The 24,516-nt window shown below is 37.5% G+C and overlaps 1 protein-coding gene across 2 annotated transcripts in view; it reads left to right on the plus strand.

The window, feature by feature from the left end:
- CPEB4 (cytoplasmic polyadenylation element binding protein 4) overlaps positions 1-22,028 on the plus strand; it is a 45,257-nt gene extending 23,229 nt beyond the window's left edge. The window contains exons 3-9 of one of the 2 annotated variants that reach the window (XM_027778789.2): positions 7,402-7,425; positions 9,408-9,581; positions 11,995-12,084; positions 12,709-12,827; positions 13,746-13,860; positions 14,073-14,254; positions 17,594-22,028. In XM_027778789.2, coding sequence (XP_027634590.1) covers positions 7,402-7,425; positions 9,408-9,581; positions 11,995-12,084; positions 12,709-12,827; positions 13,746-13,860; positions 14,073-14,254; positions 17,594-17,821 — 932 coding nt within the window. In that variant the 3' untranslated portion in view covers positions 17,822-22,028. The remainder of the gene's footprint in view (positions 1-7,401; positions 7,426-9,407; positions 9,582-11,994; positions 12,085-12,708; positions 12,828-13,745; positions 13,861-14,072; positions 14,255-17,593) is intronic. The other variant, XM_013294700.3, reaches the window with a different exon arrangement.
- The last annotated feature ends 2,488 nt before the right edge of the window (positions 22,029-24,516 follow it).

Raw genomic sequence — 24,516 nt, forward strand, 5'->3', positions numbered from 1 at the left:
TTTCAGAAGTTGTTCAATAAATTCTATAGTGGGTTCAATAATTTGTTCTTGTCACTTATGCTAAAAATTTCTAGTTAGATTTTATTTTACATGACATCCCATTCTTTCCTTCTGTCAGAAAGTCCATTGTTAGTAAGTGTTTTGGAATTTACTGAAGTTACCACATTTGAAGTAGTTCTATGGCTGATAACCTGATTTGCTCTTTGCTGGCAAAGCTATGTGATGCTTTTTCTTCTCCCAGTTGCAAACTGCCTTTGTTTCTTATTTTTAAAGATAATATAGTAATAGTTCAAGTGTTCAAAAGATAAATGCTGCCAATTATTTCATACCATAAACTGGAAGATGTATTAAGGAAAAAATTGGATGTTTTTATAACTGTTTGTCTATCCTCCAGAAGTCATACATTAATATAAAATGAAGTTCAGTGTAATTCCAGTTAACATCCAGTCTCCAGCAGAGGTTTGTGCTCCATGATTTGTTTCTCTGCTTTTGGTTTGTTATTTCTGACCCTGGTGGGGGTTCGTGAAGGAGAGAGAAGTGTTATATTCAAATATGTATGATACTTAAGGGGTCCACTTAAATTGATTTGCAGTAACCCAGTGTAAAGTAATTGGAATTACAGAAAAAGTATTGATACCTTGTAGACAAAGCTGTAGTCACATTTTGGATTTATAGCAGGTTTGTTTAGGAGAAGATAGCTCTGTATTCTTCTGTTTGACGGTGAAGAAAACTTCAAAGTTAACTTTGAAGCTTCTGTGTTTTTGAGAGGAGTGAGGCTGACTTTTGTCACCTTTCATGAGTAGTTAAGTGGTTGTTGAAATGTATGAAAGATCATCTTCTTGAGGTTCAGTCTGTGTGGCACTGTTAGGTATGGCAGGCTACCCAGAGCATCAGCAGTAAAGGAATAATAATGGTGGTTTTGAAAGCTCTCACACATACCGAACAGGCTACCCAGAGCATCAACAGTAAAGGAATAATAATGGTGGTTTTGAAAGCTCTCACACATACCGAACCACAGTGTTTTCATAGTTAACCTCCCTCCTTCCCCCCCCCCCCCCGCCCCCATTTCACCTTCAGACTTGTGCTTGAATAGCATGCTGGAAGCACGTCTAGGACTTCTTGTCTCAGTTGCCCCATCTAGGACTTACCTTGGGTCTCTCAGGGAGGTGGACTTGAACGGTGCTGAGCTGGAAGCACCTGTGCCTTTCCACCCTGGGTCGCGCAGTGGCAGTGCCTCTTGAGTGCCACTGCAGCTGGGTTTGTGCAGTGAATGGGAATGAGAGACATTAATGGGATTTTTTTCTCCCAAGATTATTCTTTTCTTAATATAACTGCACAATCTCTTCAGCGAGACAGTTTTGCTTTAGGCAGATTAAAGTCTAAAAACTTGAAGTTCATTTCACAAGCCTTGGAAATCGTAGCTTTCATTTTCACTGTTTCTCAGCTTTTCTCCCCCTCCTCCCCCTGGTTTTTTGCTGTGTAAAGTTGTCAACAATAAAACTATTGTAAATTATTATGCTGATAATCTGCTTTATATCGTAGTCAGGTTCTACCTTTTTAACATGTGAATTTAATTAATTAATTCAGCATAATAGGTAAAACAGTGTTACCATCAGAAGCGCCAGCGATGGAAGGTTTTTATAGGTAGATTCTCTTTAGTGTTTTAGAAGGGAAGAAACCTGTTTGCTTTGTGTATGTTGGTTGTGTTCTGTGACAGTGACCTGGAATTTAAAATGAGTCTAGTCAGACCTGTACTGAAATGCTACAGAACACCAGAAACTTAATCTTGTTAGCGTTCTTGATAGAAGGAATGGGTAAATACTTGTCTTCAGGCATCTGGCTTTAGAAAAAATGCTGTGGCATCTCTGCCAATTTATTTTTGCAGAATCAGTACTTCCAAAGGTGTTAATCCTTGATTTTACTGTGTGGCCAAATGTAGTCTACTGTTGTGGTTTCATGCCGACTTTGACGTTGCTAAGTGTGACACATAGATATTCTCCAGATGTGTTTATATACAGGTATTTAATTTTTGTGAGATTGTCTTAGAAAAAGAAAATACTCTTTGAATATTATTCGCTCTTTGAAGTCAGTGTTTGAAATCCACAAAAAAGGGCATCTCTCATATCCCTTTTTAGTAGCTTATTTTTGAAAACAATTTTTAAAATGGGGATTACATTTGACAATACTGTAAAGATGGCTGTGAGTGTAAGACACAAAGTTTTGTCGCGCAGTAAGTTCACTGTCAGTGTAGATTTGTTAAAATTTTGATTAATTTGTTCTATATTGACAGAATTTATCCTGGATCAGGTATCACGTGTCTGAGCCGCTCTTTCCATGCATTGGCGCCTGTTCCACAGTCAATGTATCATTTGGTCAGGGTAATTGGACAAAAATGAGGTTATGTGCTTGAACTGGGCAAATTTTTGCACACGTGCATGTCTTGTGTTAACAATCATGGAACTGTAGCCTAAGCATTTTGTCCTTGATATTTTAGAACAAAAATCAAGGAATGTATAAAACCCAGGACTTTTTTTGCCTGCCATGCAACACTTCATAACACTATCTGCTTCCCTATTGAAAACGTAATCTAAGACTTCAGTTATAAGGCTCTTTTAAATAGGAAAAAATACCTTTCTGTGTAATACATATAGGTAGGTACAGTTTTAATGTTCTAATTTGAGAAAGTATATATACCTCTGAAAATACCTGTCTTGGTCTCTGAATTGCTCCTTCATATATAGAGATAAGTTAACCAAAGGTAGGTTAAATATAGATATTTTTTATAGTTTTCATTTTTCTGCTTTTGGTTTGGTTAAGGATACAATTACATTCTTCACTAGTGAAATAGGGCTTGAGGTGACCTTACAGAACTTTTGGTGAAATGTACTGTTACCTGTGGTAGAAACATCTGGTCCATGTATTGCATATGAAATGTGTTGTGAAACATGAAGTGATGATAAAATCTAACTCTTGAGGTATAATCAACCCTACCTGCCCTCAGGGAGTAGTAGGAGTAAAAAGGTAATAAAATACAATAGTTCATATTTTAATGGCCTTGTGCACAGCATTGTCAATCTGGCTACAATTACAAAATATAGTTCGCTGTAGAATAATTTCAGAATAAGGCTTTGCTGTTGGAATGGTAAAACTAGATTGTACTTCAAATATTTTTCTATAATTTAAAAATAAAACATATGAAACCCTAAGTATTTTCTATATTAGATTCAAAGATACCTAGTTCACATTTAGAATTAATCCTGTGAAATTTGGCAAGTCCCAAATTACCAGCACCAGATTACCTCCCTATCTTCTCTTTAGGAGAAGAAAAATGACTAGCAGCATAAATAGTTTCAGTGAAAGCTTGAAACTCTTTTGTTTGTGTATTGATCATACTTTCCTTCCAGCATAAGAAACTGGCCACCTATGACCATCTACAGTTAGAAGTTTCTAAAGTAATATGGAAAGGTTTCAGTATAGTCTTAGAGAAAACCTATTCACTCCCCCTTTTTTTAAAAATCTGAACTCTTACACTTTTCTGCATTTATATAATATTTAACAAGTGGCTGGTGATGGTATAGAGGCTTTGTTTTCCTTTCTACTCTTTTCATTTGCAAGAGTTGTAGCTCATATCCCCTGTAGTGGTTCCCTTGCTTGTACCACAGGTTCTTGTTTGTCACTTTTTGTCCCTAAAAATCAGCGGTTAAAATGATTAATTCATTCATGAAAGCTTATGAAATTGGAATCACTTCAGCAAAGTTGTGTTCAGCTTGGATATTTTTCCTAGAGCCTGTATGAGTGGTGTAGAATATGAAAGAGTATATGCAAATTGACGTAAGTTTCCTAGCTTTCCTGAAGTTGGTTGGTGGGAAGCTGTCTTGGTGGTAGAGCTAATGCCTGGTAGAAGGCTGTGGTTGGGTCTCACTTGTTCTCACAGTCAGGTTACGTAAAAAGTCAGTGTGAATATTTGTCCCCTTTAAATCTGGTAGCTTCAGTGATTAGTCCACATAGAAACTTGAAATTCCTTGGAACTCCTTCATGAAGCTAATCTGGTTTGGTCTTTGAGAAGAAAGAAATGAGAGCGTGGCAATGGGTGAAGTACAAGATGGCAGTGTGTTACTATATTGGCCCCTATGCCAAGGTAAAGAACAGAATCCCTGCCTTGAGGAGCTCTTGGAATAAAGAATGAGTTAGGTACAGAACTGCACAGGTATTACTACATTAACTTAGTCTTTGCATGCTGTCAAACAACTAGAGCAAGGTAGTGAGAAGGAGGGTACGAATGTAATTTAACTTTGAGCATTCAGTTACTCTGTCCTTTCCATGGTTTTATGATGTTAATACTAACTATGGATGCTTGTATAATTTGCCTAGTTGTAACGTGGCCTTAGAGATAGAGATCTTCCTGCTTGCTGGTCCCTTTGCTTTCAACAGTGCTCCTGAGCTGACCTCTTCATGTAAATATTCCACAGTTAATGGCAGAAAATACACCTGAAATTGCTACCACCCTGCAGACTGGAAGGCAGCAAGAACCAATAAAGAGCACTAGGTGTTTCAGCCTGGGCACACTTTTTGCAGGACAAGCTTGGAGTGAGTTTTGGTGTTTGAGTGCTGTAGGATTCCTTCATACATTTTTCGTGTCCCTTCAGCAGAATATCTTTGTCATTGGGAACTGTGTACTTTATACAGAATTGCATGTGTGATTGTGCACAACAGTCTTTTTGGTGCATCCTATAGAGAGAAGAAAGCGCAATACATTTATTTGGAGGTATGTTAGACAAAAAAATTTGATTAAAAAAATAAAAAAGGAGAGAGATGGGCAGGGGCCCATTAAGTGTCTCAAGTGAAGACACAAAAATTTGAATGTGTTTCTTATTCATTAAGTTCCTTAAAATAAAAGACAGTAAAAGCAGATTTTTGCAAAAGATCATTGGCTTTCTTTATTTCTTATATGGGGAGGAGTATTGCAGGAAGGACTGAGGTGACAAAATAATTGAAGCAGGTAATAGCATTTTAAATCTCAGACATGTTATCAGAAAAATACCTCTGCATAGGCTGTTAATAAGCAGCTGAATTGGTTGCATAAACATTTTGTATTTTTTAGGTTTTGTAATATAATCCTTGCTCAAATGTCTTGTGAGATTAGTAAATCTGTCCTAGACCCTTTATGCAGTTATCTGAAATGTTGAAGAAAGGGGGAGAGTTAAAACGGGATTGAGGAATTCAAACCAACGTTGTAGTTGCCTCATTGCTCAGCAGGGGATAGGCAAGCATCCTGATCATCAGAATTAAATCTTTTTCTCTGCTTGTTAAGTTACCTTAAGGCTTCATTTATGTTACAGCTTAGGTAGGGTACTCCTGTAGCAAAGATTTATCTTAATATGAAATTATGAAAGCCAGACACAGAATTGGTAAATCACAGTTAGCTGTCCTCCTGGCCTGCCAAAAAAGCATTCTTTAGTTTGTGTTGTGTATTGCATTGTGTGAAATTAATGGCGTGTGATGAGCTCTGAATTCAGTGAGCAGGGAAAGTTTGTATCTGTTCTGTACTGGAGCAGTTTATAAACTGGCTCCTGAGAAATGTTTTGAAATGTCAAGTGTTGGTATTTTGTGGGTTAGATGAAGCAAATGCAGAAAATAAGAATCAAATGAAGGGGAAAATACAATCTTAGTATTTGATTCTGAAAACCTCTTCAGTAGTATTTGGCACTGGAAATACTTCCTAGCTGCTGGCTGAGTTTTTTTTGGATTTTTCCCTACTAGTAAAGGAGAAAAATCCTATTGCCTTGAAGTGACACAGGTGGCAAAGCAGTGAGGAGTCTGCTGACCTAAATTGTGGTCACAGATCTGCAGTGGGAATCATATCTGTGCTGCATGCTTTGTTGCCAAGAATGGGTGTACCAAGTGAAGGAGTTTGTGTGGTTTTGTTAGTAATTTAGAAACCACAAGCAAGATTTTTATGGCTTTATAGGCAGAGCTGTTTTTGAAAGTGCTTAACGTTTTCTAAAATGTGCAGAGGCTTCTGAGCCTTGTCAGAAATGTGGTAAGATTGCTGATAGCTTTCCATGAAGGACAGGTTCCTTAAAACTTTCTGCTTTGAGGACTACGTGAGCTTCTTGGATTTCTAAATAAAGATTACCATGGAAGCATTATACTTGCAAAGGCCCTCGGCCTTTACGATTCTCCAGTAAAGCCAGCGCCTGTGTGAACACTGGAGAATATGCTGCAGTCTGAAGACTAGGGCTTTGTTATTTTGTATTCTTGGTGTTAATTATGAGTATCTCTATCAGCAAAAGATCAGAGAATTAAAATGATCTTACAGATGTTAAATAATTGTGAAGTAAATTGGATTGATAGAATTTTTATTTTGAAAGAGGAAACATCTCCTGTTTTGTTGTGGTTTACAAATATTTAAATGTTTAAACTAATTGTCAGTCTCAGTTTTAAATGAGGAAGCAAAATAAAATGCATGATGTGCTCAGAGTTTCTCATAGTACTTGCCAGGAGAATCCAAGTTTTGAAAACAGTTGGCTTGCTTTTAGATTTTAATGAGATTAAAAGAGAAAGAATGTGCAAGTTTGATTAGAAAGTTTGGCCATATTCTGACAGTGGATTCTGGAAGCCAGCACAGAAAAATGTTGTATTTTTTAGTGGTAGAATTGATTTGTTTTGGAAAACGAGAAGTAGGAAGCAGTGGGTAACTGTCGAACAATTACAGCAAAGTATGAAGTTAGTGTGAGAGAACCCAGACTGGTGCACACTATGTGCAGGAGGTCTGAAAGGCCGTTTTAGTGGCCCAGACCTTTCTCCGTGACTTTTAAGTTTTTCAGGTTTATTTGCCAGTAGGAATTCAACCAAGGATTCGGCGAGTTGTGCAAAGCTGTTATAGCAACCTAATTTCAAAAATAAATTTAACACAATAGTCCTCCGCTTTCCTTGTGTTAGGTCGTTTCCTACAGTTCAGATGAAGCTCAGTGTTAAGAGTATGCTTGAATTTGGGAGGGTAGAGAGCATGGGATGTAGCAGAATGTGTCAGGAGACCTGGTGCACGAGGAAAGATAAATTTAATTGTAGGCATACACCCAGCAGAGGACTAAGGAATAGATTGAAGATAAATGTGCAAATTAGGAACTAAAATTCTTTTCAAACAAGTCTCTTTGAGTAAACAGATACACTTTGTCAGCCTCGTTATCAACATGTTTTATCAGTAAGTGACAGAGATGGTGTAAGGAAGGCATGGTATTGCGGGTGGTGGGGGAGGTCAGCTTGTGAACACCATTTTAAATGACCTGGAGTGTGAAAAGGCTTGAGAAGCACTGAGTTAGTATAAAGGCGATAAAACAAGGTCTTCTGGTCCTTATAACAATGATTGAAAGGCTGTTTTCTTTCTCATTTAACATGCAGCAAGGACATATGGGAGAAGGCGAGGTAACAATATTCCTATTTAATTTTCTAATGTTGACAATGTCTCATGGGAGAAATAACATTAAGTTGTTACTAGAGGGCAAACTCCAAAATTTAAGTTTATAAAGGATCAGTTTCACAACAGTTTACATAGTCTGCATGCCATAAATAAACATTTTAACTGAATTAGGTAGTACTTCACAGCAGTAGTATTGAGGCTGAAATGATCACAGTCCTTACAGTGGACTGAAGGGCTACGTTGCTGTGGTTGTGGGTATGCTATGAATGCCAATGCTGGAGAAGTTTATTTTGGTTCTCTTGAGTGCTGATGCTTTCCCTGATGCAGCATAGACCATAGCGAATATACATCCTGGCCTGTTAGGTTAAAGAACCAGATCCTGCAAGCATGCATGTTGAATTATCTAACAGCAGTGGTAATGCTGATCAACCTGAAAAGGTTACATGTAAGGTATGGAGAATTGATCCCTTCCAACAGTACCTGCAGGACTGGGATCTTAAGAGGTGAAACAAATGACATGTGTATCAGTTCATTAGGGGAAGACAAAATAACATTTCAGTCTACGTTTCAATATTGTTATCATAGTAGGAACCAGGATTGTCTAGCTACAGAAATAGGTTTGATTATAGTTGACTTTTATTTTAATGAAAGGTGTACAAGGATTATTGGAATTTCAAATAAAGCAAGATGACAGAGTCTTCCATTTTTTATTTGTGTAACTTCTATGGACTGTGGGTTTTATTGTATTCCCCCCCCCCCCCCCCCCCTTGTTAGCTGTTTGATTTTTGCATATAAAATGTCTGGATATTTGAATTGGTCAAATTTTCTGTTTTCAAGATGCTTTCTTTTTTAAAAATCAATGTATTTCAGAGGAAAGAAGGAAGAGCAAGATAAATTAACCTTACCAATACATTACTGTGGTAGATTGTAATGAATTAGAGTATATCACATCATAGGTAAAAGGAAATATATCCTAAAACTTGTAGCACACCTCATTTATGTGTTTACTTTCCCTATATATATTTATTTATTCCCAAATTGCTCCTTAAATGAGTAGAAGTCTATTCAGTTTGTTGCCTAGATATTGAGTACTGTAACTAAAGGGTGAATTCATGGAAGAGATCAGCTTGTGTGCTCTATTTATGATGTTAAACAGTTGCATTTATAAATCAAAGAATCTTATTTAAAAGTAATAAATATTATTAAAGAAATCTATGGTAAAGGATTATCATAGAATATTGGGCTGTGAGGGGAAGCATGCTTACAACATTTTCTCTTAGAGTGAGTCCATTAACGAAACTCTGTTGTAACATCTAAGTAAACTTGCTTCTAGGAATGACACAGTATTGCCTAGTTTTCAGTCTTCATTTGCGGTAAATTGCAGTGGATCTTCCTGTTTTTATCAGGTTATTTTTGTAATTTACAAGTGGGTGGCTTATGGTATGTTTTGATATCAGGTAATTAAAATGTTAAATATATTTAGCTGATAGAATTCTTATTTTCCCATCTGCACCATGAAATTATATCTACTCATTGTAAGAAGCTCTTCTCTGAAAATTATATATACAGCTTAGGTTTTAGTGATGTCTGCTATTGGGAAAGTCTCAGGGAAGAAAAAGCTTATATTCTCTTCTGATTTTACACCTTTTAAAAAGAAATTTAATTGGCAACATGAAATATTATGGAAGACAGTCAACTTGAGCATCCATTAGAAATTCGGGTTTGTTTCAATTCTTCATCAGTTGTAGTGCAGTTATGAAGAAGGTAGCAATCTTCTCTGAAATAATGCATTCGATTTACTGAATGATATTGAAAACTAAAAGGTCATATGAAATTGAGAATGTAACTGCTCATTAAAGGGGAAAATTGCGAACAGTTTTAGTGCTAATGTAGCAGCTAGTGCATTTTTTTTTTAATTATATAAACTGTGTGTGCTTTGTTAGTATGTTTTTTTCCTTTTTTTTTTTTTCTTTAACCTCCTTTTTAGGTCAGTCTTCACTGTTTCCAATGGAAGACGGGTTCTTGGATGATGGACGTGGGGATCAGACTCTTCACAGTGGTTTAGGATCACCTCACTGCTTCTCCCATCAGAATGGAGAAAGAGTGGAACGGTATTCACGTAAAGTCTTTGTTGGGGGACTGCCACCAGATATTGATGAAGGTACGCCCAGAGAATCTTATCCAGAAAAGCTTTTTCTGGCTTGATGACAAAGCTGTGGTGTGAAACCTTTTGTCTGTTAGCTCATGAATGATTGTTTTCCAAACTCTACAGAAAGGCTTTTATATGTAAATGGCTCTTTGCATATTACCACTTTCAGTCCATGGCAAATGTGAGATGATTCAAGATAGTTTAGGCTATAGCATTGTTCTGTCATTAAAGAACAAAATCGTGCGTTACCACACATTTAACTGACTTCTTACAGTATAAAAATTGTAAAAAAAAAGGGATAATGGTGCAAAAATAAACAAGTAAATATCACTTGTTGAAACTCATAAATACATGGCAATCATTTTATAGGCACCAGAAGCCAGTAGTAGGAAAAGTATTGCTAGTAGTTTTGTAAACTTTGTATAGCATAGGTAAGTCATAGCTCTTTGTATGCTTATATGTAGTTCTCAGAAGTTGTTTCCAGCAGTGATTGTGTCCTGTGGTAGCTGGTAACGTGGGCATGGCAAGGACTGAGACAGGAATGAATCTGTGCAGAGGCAGTTGCATACAGTGAGGAGCCAGGAATTTGTGGTGGGTCCATCATATAAGACAAAGGTGACACAATACTGCAGTTGTTATTAAAGAAAAAAAAAAAAAGTCATGCATGAGTGTTGTGAAGCTTCATTTCACCAGAATTCTGTATTCTCTATGTATGAATGTGCTGAGATGGCATTTATAAAGAGCTACAGCAACTGTAAGTCTGAAAAGTTGCTTTTTCTTAATCACAGAATCATTTTAGTACCCACAGAGTGTTTGTAATGCACTGCAGTATATACTACTGTGACATGACACCCTGACTTTCGTGTCAAGCATAAGAGCTACTTTATTGTTAAAAGGTCAGATATGACATGGTGTTATATGAAAGAATGGTCATATGGTATCTTTTTCTTTGTTGTTTTTGGGGTTTTGCTTGTTTTTTAACTTTTGACACCTTTGTGGTTTTAAAAGCAGATGAGCACGGGAATAGTTTGGTCTCTGTGGACCCTAGTTATTTAAGAATAGGACTCTTCCTAAACCTTTGCTAGGAGGGTGGCTTGAAATTTTCATTTGTTTCTGTCAGTGTTCTTCCTGTTAAATGCACAAATGTGAATTAGAATTAGGAGTACACAAGCTAAAATCTACATCACAGCTGAGTTTTTTAGGTTTTTCTGGTCCTGTTTCTAGAAAGCATTTTATGTATGGGCTTCAGCATGAAATTTGTGTTGTGCTGTTCTAAATGGAGATCTATATTAAGAGTAGATACCTTGTAAATATTGTTCTCCTTGGTTTGTATCTTCAGCAGCAGCATGTAACCTTGACACGTGACCATTGTTGTATATCTTCCTGATGATCTGCAGTGCACAGAGAAGCTGTCGGAGCAGTGGATTGTCAATTGCTATTTCATTAGCAATGCCATCAAAGAATGTAAACAAACTGGAAAAGGCATAATTAGTAACACCTTTTCAGATTTCTAACCAAATTTGAGGATGGGGAAAATCCTCTAAACTGTGTATTAGAAACCCCCAACAAAGCATCCTAATATAGAAAGCCGTGTAATACCATCAACAGAACACAGCTGAGCAGCGTGCCAGTTTAGATGACATTCCAGCAATGTGAAAGTTGTTCTTTTGTTTCAGTTTTTTAATGACGAATTCTTACTCAGGAAACTTAACTAGTGATGGTTCAAGTGTGTTTGTGGAGAAGGAAAAGGGAATAATTGCTCAATTTCAATTGAAACTAGACTTCTGTGGGGCTAGCATATGCAAATCTCTACCAGTAATCTGAGGTCAGAGGCAGAATTTAAATGGATGCAAGAATTGCTTCTTGATATAGTGATACGCTCTCTCCTATAAAATTACAAAACTGTGTCCTGCCAGTTTACTCTGTTAGTTTGAGGTCGAGCTCAGATAGTGATTGCACATGTGTCACTAGCATGTGATATGAACAAGCATGGCTGGGTCTTGTGATTGTCCATTTTTTCCAAGTCTTTCTGCAATTATAAGTCATATCGGCAGAGCTGATTGCTTACTAGCAAGTCAGCAAATTGTCTCTAAACTCTTCGTGGGAGAATAGTTGAAGCTGGGTTATTATAGCTGTATAAATGCAGTGAATCCATTTCTGCAAATTGGTGGGTTACATGCTTTTATTTATGATCATCAGTAGAAAGAAAGGCTTGATCTTTGTCCTGTCTTGTTTTATAATGGATGTTCTGACTGGTCATAAAGATTCCCCATCAGCTAGTAAGCACTGCTATGAGCTGCTGAACCTTTAGGGTCACAGAATGTTTATTTATAGGATGAAGCTACCCGAAATCAGTGTCTTTAGATGTCTTCCATTCAGTTTTATTTCAATTTCAATTTGTGCCTCTTCCTTTCTCTTTTCACAGATGAGATCACTGCTAGTTTTCGTCGCTTTGGACCTTTAATTGTAGACTGGCCACACAAGGCAGAGAGCAAATCTTATTTTCCTCCTAAAGGTAAATGTCTGATAACCAATAACATAGGAGCATTTTAGTATATTTTTTCTTGATAAGACTCTATTTTAGACAACATTTTGGTGACCCGGTATTGAGAGGGAAAAACTTGAATCCTTGGGATTATTATAAACTGGTGGAATTTAGAAAGTGGCGTTACAGTTACTCTGCACTAAAAGAATTCTTCCTTAAACTCCTGTTTTTACTTTATTCCATTTTCCTTTTTCTCTCCCTGTTGTTCTTCATTTTTGTAATAGTCAAGACTAGCCCTCTTTAAAGGGATGAAATGCCCTCCACAGAAGCTGGGAAGGATTCGTACCTGATATTAACAACCATCTTGGCAGATTTGCCTCTACAGCTGTGGGTTTTGTTCAGTTCATGCTGCTGGCTTACCCTTTTTAAAGGAAGTGGGGAGCGAGTGTGCTGATCAGCAGGCTCCCTGCTTTCCATCATGTCAGTGCAGAGGACTTGCAGGAGGCTGGCTTGGAAATGTGTGTGAGCACCTTAAAGATTGACCCTTAGTGTATGGTAGCATGATGACGCGGTGCCAAGCATAACTCTGGGTTAAATTACTCTCCTGTAGGCAAACAGACAAATGAAGTCACGTGTTCATTTTCCCTTTCATAGGATATGCATTTTTGCTGTTCCAAGATGAAAGCTCTGTACAGGCCCTGATTGATGCATGTATTGAAGAAGATGGAAAGCTCTATCTTTGTGTTTCCAGCCCCACTATCAAAGACAAACCGGTAGGTGGAATTGTTAGGGCCTGCACAATTCCTGTATGATAACCAGAAATTGTTCTCTTCAGGTGCCTTTTTTTCCTTTTTTATGTCTTCAGAGTGTTTAATTTTCTTTATGGTGCCTTAAGTTCTCAAAGGGAAGACCAGCTTACTTATTTTTAAACTAGACATTATGAAGTTTTTTAGTCTAGTTACAGTTCGTATTTTTGTTAGAAGAAGTTTTGCTAAATTTCACCATTGCTGATGTAACCAATATATTTCCAGACAGGTATTTTACGCTTATTATTGATTAAAATGTAGAATTCATATTGCCTGAGTGTCGTATGTAATATGTTTTGACAGAGACAAATTAAATTAAAAAAAACATAACGTGGTATTGAACTGTAAATTATCAGTACAGATGGGTTTGGGGCTGATGTGAGTCTGTTAATAGTTGGAGAGACTTCTGCTATAATCCTGTGCTTCATATTTGGCCAGCTGTAGGCAAGTATAAAGCAGCTAGTTTTGCATAGTAAATAAACACGCGGCTTTGCACGCTGGAGCCTGTTGCATTGAGATAACGCTAGTCTAGTGCTTACACTCGCCTAGAACAACACAAATAGTGTTGATACGTATGCACCAGTGTGGTTCGTACAGCACAGTTTGGTCATGATTAAGTAAATGCGTAAGTAGAGGGTGAGGGGGTTTTTTTCCCAGAAATTTGGGTAACAAGGAAGTGGTAAAATTCGGTATGATCAAGTGGTCTGTCTTAACTGAGCTTGTTAGCATTTCAATTTGAGAAATGGTTGCTGAACAAGTAGAAAACAAGTTTACAAAGTACAGCCATTTAAGAGGTTTTCTTCTCTGTAGGATACTGTTTTAATTTATATTACTGAGATACTTTGAATTGTGAATGGTTAAAAAAAAAAGGCTTTTTGTCCATAGGTTCAGATCCGGCCTTGGAACCTTAGTGATAGTGATTTTGTAATGGATGGTTCACAGCCTCTTGACCCACGAAAAACCATTTTTGTTGGTGGTGTTCCTCGGCCTTTACGAGCAGGTACACTGCGTGTTCCGCAGCACTGGGCATGTTGAATATGCAGTCTGATTTGGGGAGCAACGGGGGAAACAAGTTATTTCAGCAAGGGAAGTATTAAGTCTTCTTGACACTTACAGTGGGGAACATGAATACAATTGGATTGTTTCATTTGATGCTTCTAGAAAAAAAAATGCCAAGTCTACACCACTGTTTCATTTTCCTTTCTGGTTTAGTGGAACTTGCAATGATAATGGATCGGCTGTATGGAGGGGTGTGCTATGCTGGAATTGACACAGACCCTGAGCTGAAGTACCCAAAAGGAGCTGGGCGGGTTGCATTTTCTAATCAACAGAGTTACATAGCTGCTATCAGTGCTCGCTTTGTTCAGCTGCAGCATGGAGAGATAGATAAACGGGTAAGGTCTTCAAGCATATTCTATTTTTGTTCAGTGCTTTCTCTAGAAATGCTTTTCCATGTAAATGTGTGTCATTGTGAAGACTGTAAATGTTATATCAGATTAATTGCATATTTAGGGCTAGATTGTTCCGCTTAGATACAACACAGAATAAAAATGAAGGAGTGGTACAGAGCTGTTGGTTCTGGAACGTGGGAGGCAACTGTGAAGCAGACTTTCTCAAATTGCATAGCATGATGGGAAGCATGTCAGCTGCTTTGCCCTTTCATAAGAATATTGTACTCGTCATATACTCCCACTGCAAGTATTTGCACTTGTAGTGTTTGTATAATGTCAGGGAGTAAGGTATCTGCCAAGGATGGAGCAGTTCTTACTCCTGTTCTGCATCTTTCGAGAGAGTGGGCAGAATATGGCCCTAGTGTTACACATAGTGTGCTGGGTGTTCCTAAAGAGCACCATAGTAGTGCGTTGTGAACTCGTCAGTGTGCATTACAGCCTCACAGTCATCCTCCATAGCTTACATAAAGGTCGTGTCTGGTTATTTTATTCCTTTGCTATTATAAATTAAAGGAATATGCCAAATAGATCTGCATGTTGCTTTCTTCTGCCTTCATCTATATAAAATGTGCCTTTGCCAATTACAGTGATCTTCAGGCCACAGTTCTGAGAAACTTGGATCCTACAGTTCTGTCTAATTCATGCTTTGTCTCTGGATTTTTCTTACATGACTGTCATTAATCTTAATTTTATAATTACTAGAGGAAAAACCCCAAACTTGGCTATGTCTGATTATCATTTCTCTTCTGCTTTGACCGTAAAGCTTGGGTGGAAGAATTGTAACAACAGTTTGACTGTGGGCCTGTGAATTGGAATGTCTTTGTTCTATCTTGGCTCTGAAATAAGTTCTGTACGGCTTTGAACAAATAATTTGGGCCGCCCTTGTGCAACTTCTGCTTGCATAAGCAGACACTTGGGTGAATAGGTCCATTGAAGCTGGTGGGACTACAAATTTAAGTAAGTACTTGTGAACTCTAGCAAAGATTTTGCAATCTATTTCCCCTTCTCTCTTCCCACTGCTCCTTATTTCCCCATTTTGTGTGTGGTTCAGAAGAAATATGGGGAGATAAGTGCTCAGAGGATTCATATAGGAGGGGCTGGGCACATGAGAGAGAAAAGTACAACAGTGGTAATGCTACTTTTTATTAATAAGGTACTACTAAAGTGTTTCTGTAAAAAATCAAAGTAAAATTAGTAGTAAGAAGGGATTTCCTGTAAAATTAGGCAAGGAGGTGCTGCTAAAAGATGTGACATTCAAAGAGGTAATGCAAATTAAATACTCGGTGGTTGCAGCACCCACCACTGCAGAGCTTCTGATGGGTGCTGCCACCCTAAGCGTCCCTGATGGAAGTTGCTGTAATTTAAGCTTTTTCTCTGTAGCTGGGCGATCTTGCTGTAGGTAGCACAAGTAACAGTTGCAGGCTGTCTGTATTTGACACATGCACTTCAACACACTGAATAAATGCGCCGAGGACTCGACTAGTATCTATGGGTTGCAAACTTGCAGGAAAACCAGTGCTGCAGTAGCGAAAGCAAGCAGAGGTACAATTAGCTGTGCTGTAGTTCGGCCTCTGTGTTTGAGTAGCCATAATAGAGCAGCAGAATTGCCACTAAGGAGGCCTGCATAGCGTATTTGTAGGTTCTGCTCTTAGCACTTACAGAAGACAACACTCATCAATGAGTACCCAACTTCAAACTACATAGCAAACTAGGTGATGAATGTGGTGTTAGGAATATTTGTCTCCTTTTTTACAAATTCATTCTTCTGAGTTGGCATGAAGGGCTGTTTGAGAAATGCAAGTCTAGCAGTGGAAGAGGAGAAAAATTGAAAAATAAAAAAAAAAGGCTGTCATATTGTTTACAGGTAGTTTATATATACTGTAAGCACAAATGACATCAAACTATTGCAGTGCTCTGTCTGGACTGTGATAAAATTGGCTAAGTTTAAAAATGCAGGAACTTGTGAACGTTCCTATTTCTGTGAGCTGGCATACCTCTGAGGCTTGTGAGATACAGAAAGGAACATCCCTAAGCCAGAGGCAGAGTTAACAGGTTAACAGTAGAGACACCAGCCACAATCTGGATATTTGGAAATGTTTATGAAAACATCCAATTACATGAGCTTCAGAGAAGGCTCACAGACACTTCTAGAACAGGAACTTGTACCTATCTTCTTGTTAACATGGAGTTTTATGTTGTGCTTCTGATATGTCACGTGGACCTTTCACAGTTCTGTGGACCTAAGGAATGGAGGTGATTACTGGTTTTGAGGTGAATCTGAGCCTTTTAGGGGATAGCAGTGCCGCAGTTGTGATTTAAACATGCAGGCATGTCTAAATGAACTGTGCTGTAGCCAGCTTGGATACTGCGAGCAGCAAGCTTTGCTTTGCTGTCACAGAGAAGGTGCTCTTGAGTGCCGTGAGCAGGGTTTTGTAGCCCACAGTACAGCAGGCTTGGTTTTGGTATGCAAATGCCTACATTAAAAGCTACTAGCCTGCAGATGTTGCAGTGTAGATGTATCATCCTTGGAGCACCAGCTGGTAAGTTCCTGTGAGTCATTATCAGTTAAGAACTTGAAGTGTTTCTTCTCTTTTCTTGTCTGTTGTACTGAATTACTGCTCATCATCTGGCCCTTAATGCCAACAGCGTAGGTGGGCATCGGTCCCGTGTTAAGCTTCTCATTTGATCCCAAAAAGATTACGTGGGTTTCCTTTTGCTGAGAGGACTAAGCCACAGAAGAAGAAGACAGAAATGAGCAGTTTATTAAGATAATAAAATACATTTTTTAAAGCTGGAAATTCAGCCATTGAGATTTGCAGGCCACGTGCATATTTAATCTGCAGTTACAGTGTTGTGTAAACTGCTTACTTTCTTACCTGAAAGGGTAGGAGCTTAATTGTGCATCACCATATTTAAAAATAAACCCCCAGAATTTTCCAGGGTTTTGATGTGAATCCGTGTACTAGTTCTGTAACAATAGGTTGATTGGTCCTTTCTGTAAATCAGTGACACCGTGTGTGATGCTGATGGTCAGCATTGGTTTTGGGGTGTGTTTAAGGATCCAGGACAGTGGGAGCAGAATTGTTCTGAGGTTCCTGCAGTTTTGGGTGTTTAATGGCAATGATCATGTGTACTGGGGGGGAAAGTCCTTGAGTGCGATGTTCCCTGCTACAGAACCGTGATCACAGTCCTGCTAGAACACGGATAATAAATAGTGTGGAATTGTCATTATCTACATTGCTATTAAGAATTCTAAACTTTCTTCTCATTTTTTGAATACAGGTGGAAGTTAAGCCATATGTCTTGGATGATCAGCTTTGTGATGAATGTCAGGGGGCCCGTTGCGGTGGAAAATTTGCTCCATTTTTCTGTGCTAATGTTACCTGTCTGCAGTATTACTGTGAATATTGCTGGGCTGCTATCCATTCACGCGCTGGCAGGGAATTCCACAAGCCCCTGGTGAAGGAGGGAGGAGATCGCCCAAGACATATTTCATTCCGCTGGAACTAAATGATCACTGCAGTGCTCATATGCAGGCCTCAAATTAAGTGCACTCTTCTGTTATCCTGATTGTCCCTACCCCACCCTACCCTTTCTCTTATTCAAGATAGCATGCCCTTTTGTAGTAGTCTGTAATTTAACAATAGTATAACGAAAGAATGACCTATAATATGGGTTTTTTTGTAGAATCTTGTCATTGAAAACTGTATTGGGAGCTCCTTTTCGTATTGATAACATGTTGCAAGTGAGTTGCATTCTCTTGTCTTTACTACCCAGAGAACACTTAATTTCATGCAACATTTTCTTAAGAGGAGAGAAAAATATTAAGAGAATTGAAACAATAGAGTATTTTGGTTTTTTAATTAAATTATTGTTAATAAAGAGCATAAGAATACTTTTATTAAAATAACCATGTAACAATAACACTATCAGTCTGTTCTGACACTTTTCCCCCAGGGAAGCCTGTTTTTGCCTCTCTTTTTATTTTGACTTCGGATTTTTTCCAGCAACAGATGAAGCTAGCATTTACCTACCAACAGGAAAGAGCATGTTTAAAGCAACAAAAATGCATGAGCAAATTTGAAGCAGCATTATAGTAATGGATCTTTTTAAAAAATCTGTTAAGGGTTTTGAGGATGAAATTTTAGCTCAGTATGTATCTGACCATGCCTCTGACTACCACCCACATCCAAATTACTAATGAGATAGGCAGAGCTTACTATATTTTCATCAAACTAATTGCATTTTAAGAATTCCTGAATGTAAAAGTTGAGTAAAGTTACTACTGAGGGGGGAGTGCACTTTTTTTTTTCCTTAAAAAGAAAATTGTCTGGTTACAGCCCTAGAAATCCTACCAAAGCTAGAGTAATGACAACTAGTTAACTGGCATTTCCTCTCCTGAAGGATAAATATATAGATTTTATTTTTGATGGCTATATATAACTCTATATCCTAATATACTAACATTCATCAGGGGCCAGCCTTTGCTCTCCATTTTGACATGAAAAAGTAGAAAACCTAAAAATACCTCAAGGATATCACTGATTTTTATTGAAGTTTTGATATTCCATTGTGTCACACAAACTAAAATTGGCTGTTTATTCGTTTCCCATCTTGGATGTAAAGTTAGTTTTAAATACCCTCTAACTTAGTTGTAACAGAAGGCATGAACCTACGTTAGTTTCCAAGTCTTGTTTTGCACTGTTTTCTGAATTTGAGCATGAAATGGTGCAAGTGTGCATATGCCTTTCTTACTCTTCCTGTAGAAAGAATCCCAACTATGATTCCACCTCTTCAGAACTTAATATGAGGAAATAAACACAGGTATTTGAAGTGCCAACATTGCTAAGTTAATGCCTGCTTTATTATTAAGTTCTACCTTGAGAAGCATTAACGCAGTACATGTGAATGGAATGATAAAGAGTGGGTGCAGGGGTTTAGTTTGAAATAGCTGTATGAAGGAGTAGTTCTGAAAATTATTTTTATTACTTTTGAACTAATGCCCTGGCCAACTTCTCAAATGATTATTTAGCAGTGTGCAAACAAACAAATTTAGTGGCAATCTTCTGAACTGCCCGAGTGGCATGATACCATCCTAGATTCTCTCAAACCAAAGACTTGCCTCAGCACTGCTTGGAAAACGTCTGCTCCGCTAAAAGCCTTTGTCAGCCCCCCTCATCCCATTCCCCCAGCCCAGATTATCTTTATGAGAAGCAGTTTTTATTTTCAATACAGGCTTTAATGAACTATACCTTACCAAGTTCCAAAGGTCAAAATGGAGACATTTGCTGTCTACTAGTCAAGTATAGAAAGGGAGCTGCTTTTATAATGAAATCCCTGAAAATATTGACAACAGTAATGCAAATGCAGAGTGCTCTTGTGTAGATTGTCAGGGACTTTTTTTTCTCTGAAGTACATAATTATAGTTGGAATGTTCCTTTAATTTTTTTAATGCTTGTAGGTGGCTTGGGGTGTGCTATTGTGCCGATCCTACCCAGTAAACAGGTGAGATGGGTTACCATTACCAGAAATAACACTGTTTGAGAACTAGCTTTGAATAATAATTTTCCCTTTGTACATGACCTGCTGAATTTCGGTACAGTGTTTTTGTAGCTAACTTATTTTGTCATGCACATAATGTATATTTGTTATGCACTACTTTTGTATATCTTGTTTTTCCAACAGTGAGCATTTTTAGGCACACTTTTCACTGACGGGATATCTCTTTATGCAATACCTCAATTTTTCATATTGCAAAGAGTAGCTTTTTGTACTTTTATTACTGAGAGATCTTCATATACTTCATTTTTTAATATAAATAATTTTAATAAATTTTATTTTCTTATATTCTGCTTTTTATACATTTCAGTGCTCTGCATACATTTTGAATTATGGATGTTGTGCACTGGCAATGCTATTTTAGAATCTGCAGAGAAAAGAAAGCATGTTGCTTAAACATCTTAGCCCAGCACCAGGTATTTGGTGTTCATATAATTTAAGAAATAGTATATGTAAAGTTGAGAATTAAAGAAGAAAAGCATGAAAGTGACAAATGACACTGTCTTTAGACCCATGAAATTTAAATGCATAAATATAGTGTAGAAATTTAAAAGTAAAGAAACATCAAAATTGTCTACCGCTTCTTACTAAGTTTTTAAAAATTACACACAAATGCAGACGTTTTTGGTGAATGTTTAGCCATTTTTATTATTAATAAAAAAATTGATGTTAGGTGTTTGATGCAGAAATGTGTCTGCTCTTTTAAATTATATTTAAAGAATAAAAGAGAGCCTGCTAGGTGGCAGGCATGTAATGTTAGTATGCATGACTAATGTAAGAAATTGTTATTCTACTAATATTCACTTGTGATTGTGTGACAAGCGTGTTTACAGATTATTTGGTTACACTTCGATTTACAGGGCATAAACAATTATATACATTACTCTGTACTTAAATAGTGATTACATGTCCTTCTGATTACATGGGATTTGTAGTTGGGGTTACCATGTAGCTCCAAACATAATTAACATGTAATTAGATTACCAGTCTTAGGGTATCACTTCAATTTGCAAAGGGGTTAATAAGCATGTAGTTTTATCACACTAGCATGGCACTGGCCATGTATTTACAATGTAGTTACAGAGTAATTACATGGTTATTTTTGCAATGTAAAATAAAGTGTTTCTGATTATTTTATATGTAAAGGAACCCCACTGCCCTGTGCTTTTTGGTATAGTATATACTTCTCCATACACAGACCTCTGCAGAATGCAAATTTAAAACTTGCAGTGAATGAATTTAGCGTTTTATAAGGATGCTGTTGGAAAGACTTGATAATTCACCCCTTTTGTTTTTGAAGAGTTAAAACCTTCTGTTAAAAGGTGATTTAAAACTTGAATGTGATGAATTGTGGCAAGTTAACTTCAAGTTATGTGCAATACCTATTTCAGACTTCTGGAAGATCTTTGCAGTGTAATTCTTTGTTTTTAATTGCAGACATTTAAAAATGTCATTTTCTACTGTTCTAGTAAATCCTCTTTCTTGCTGGTGTTTCTAAAGAAAAGAATCAGAAATCAATCTTTCTACTAATGTAAATTTGAGATTATTTTTAAAAAAATGGAATAAAAGGTTTTGGTCATTTGCTTTATTTTATTATCTTATTTTAAAGCTACTGTGATAGCATTGTAAGAATTGGGACAATATTGTATTCAACTGTTTTATTTTTTATATTTTTAAATTTTAAAGTATAATTAGTTTTTATAATTTTCATCAGATTTTTTTGTTATATTTTTTGGAAGTGAAACTTTTAGCAAGTGGGTGTCTAGTTTTTACTAATCCCTAATATGTTTTTCCCCCAATGTATTGCTCATATTATCAGAAGGAAAAGTTATTTAAGTATGTCAGTTAATTGTACTACTTGGCTGAATTTCCATATAGTTTTTACTGTGTATGGGGAGGTTGTAGTATTTATTATAGCATTTTAAATAAGGGTAATTCATTTTTTATTAAAGTCATTTTCACGTTTAAGTTCATATTTTTGTATGTTCTACTCTAAGTTATATAACACAAGTTACTTTTTTTAAAGAGTTCATTTGTTGAAGTGCTAGTGAAAATTAATGTTATTAAATAGTTTGCAAATGACTATTTATACCAGTATGCATATAATTTTTAAATATTTGTAATGTGAGATGTTGAATGAATAAAACTTTTAACTCAATGTTTCTTCTTAACCTTTTTATTTTAAGCTTCCTGTAGAAACATGTTCCTTTGTGGCTGAAGCTCGTGGGGCTTGGGGAAGTGATTTTGATGACGTGCACACGTCTGGCTGTACGATTTGTAAAGTGCTGTAGGCTAAGGTCTGCTGTCCTGTTCTGGGCGGCATGTGGAGTGTGCTTTTGTAGGGGGGGGGTGAGGGACGGTATAACTGCTTGAGAGGTGCTGAGTACCCTGAACACTGCATTCATTTGGTACAAAATCCACGTGCAATGCTGCAGAAATGGAAGGGTGATGTCTAGAGGCCTGTAGAACAGCTGTCTGTTGAATCGGGCTGTAAGAAGAACCGTTTTTACTGCTTGTTTGTCCGGATGTTGTCTTTGGGGAATGTTGAATGCTAACTGCTTAATTTTGTGGATTTGGTGCTTGTTGAGTGTTCACTAGAAATCTTGTGTGGCTTTGGAAAAGCCTTTCAGCAGTTCCAGCACTGATGTTTCTATTTTTTGCACAGCCTTAAGCACGTCAACCTAGCCGAAGAATTGTAGTTGCATCACTTGTTTCTACTTCGTGCTCTCTGCAGCTAATTCGTAGGGATAAAGGTGAAAATATAATGTACAGCTCTGAAATCGAGCTCTCTGGGCAGGTGATGTGTTCGATGAGAAGAATACCACTGAGGCACACGTAATGTACCATGTAAGTCAGAAACCACTGTGCAGCTGGCACAAAAAGATAACTAGACTAAGGCCAGAGTAGAGCCAAGCAAGGCGTAGACAGACAAGGATTCTTTTTTAATTGTCCTCTGGTTGTGATCCAATACCAACAGAAGGGAAAAGTCTGTCTTTTCAAAGAGCTTGTTAGGGTCAGCCTTTTAATTTGAAATACCGGAACTTGAACTGTCTAAAAAGTCATGTGAAGCATTACACCTTAACGTGTCTGCCCTTCAAGGACTATTCAATGGGAACCATGCATGAAGGATTCAGGAGTTTTGCATCCTTGGTAGGAATTCCCCAAACTTTTTATTCTTACATTGATACAAACAGCTAAACTTCACTGAAGTATAATTCTGATTGGTCTGGAAGCCACTCTGCTGAGCGGAACCGTGAGTTGGAACATGCACATGTACCTTGTGAGAAAAAGCTGAAGCCCAAAATACAGTATTGCAGTAGGAATCAAACTGTGCCCACTGCACTGACCAGCACTTTGCTCTTGGCACCTGAGCTGCTAATCTCTTGTGCCATCAGCTAATGGTCTTGTAAATGTTAAATAGATGTTGAGTATCATTCTTTTCTGTGGGTGCTTCAGGAAATGCAGGTCTTACAGAATCGAGCTGTAAAGGGATTAGTTCTGCAAGATGCTAATTGCTTCAAATTGCCATTGTCTTCAGATGATGCAAATTTAGAAGCTCATGCCTTTCGAAACTAGTTTTTAACAAGAACAAAAAGTTTTGCTGGTGACTCCGTGCAGATACTTCCAATCCCTTAAAATTAACAGAAAATGCTGGTATGCTTTGGATAAAAAACAGAGAGGCTAGCGATGCGGTGACTGCCCAGTGAATAACTGATTTCTCCGTGCTGCTTTTTGTGCCAGCCAAACAGCACTAGACGGTGTTGACCAGTTTTAGCGTGTGACTTGGCTGGTAAGGGAAGCGTTAGGTCTGTTTTCTGCATTAGTATTGTTAAGAAACAGTCATAGTTCAGCCTCTCCCAATGTGCTAACAAGTTCTTGATGTGTTTTTCAAGTGCAAATGGTCTTTTAGACAGCATGTGCTTATCAGTGGTTTTTCTGATAAAAGTTTAAGAGGTATGATAGACCTGAAAATTGGTCCTGGAATATGGGGGCATTTAAGTCTTTTGATGTTATGGTGGTGGAACCAGCAGCATCCTTCACTAATGGTACTCCCTGGCCTATTTCAATTCACAATGCTATACGATTAGAGGCATTTATCAGGATACAGCATCTGATTTACAGTTGGGGATGTGTATATTCATTCTAAAATTTTCCTATTCTGAAGACTGTGAAATACATTCTGATTGTTTAATAAATTATATTTTCTTACATAGGCAGAGTCTAAAAAATTCAATGAGGTGAAATGCCAGAAGTCTGGAGTGTTCAAAACTAAAAATAATTGCTCTTGGTAGGGATGGCCTTGGCTGATTCTCAATTGCTGAGAAGTAACTTTCTAGGAAAGATGATATAGCAAATCCCTTTGGGGTTTCAGTTTGTCCTGAAACTACAAATAAATCCTACCGGCAGACTCCAGAAGATGGACATTGCCTGCTGGGTGGAATTTCAGAATTTCCACAGCATGTGAATCTCAACTATTTTCTTTCAGCACAAACTGCTGGTCGAGCACAGTCAGCCATCAACTTTCTCTTGGGTGCTACTTTCGCTAAATGAACTGCTACATTCCACGTCGGTGAAGAAACTTAGTTGGGATGGAGATGGATATAACCCATCTAGTACAGATTTAAAGGCATTTAAAATATTTAAAG

This window comes from Falco peregrinus, chromosome 8 (genome assembly GCF_023634155.1).
Source record: "Falco peregrinus isolate bFalPer1 chromosome 8, bFalPer1.pri, whole genome shotgun sequence".
Classification (NCBI taxonomy): Eukaryota; Metazoa; Chordata; class Aves; order Falconiformes; family Falconidae; genus Falco; species Falco peregrinus.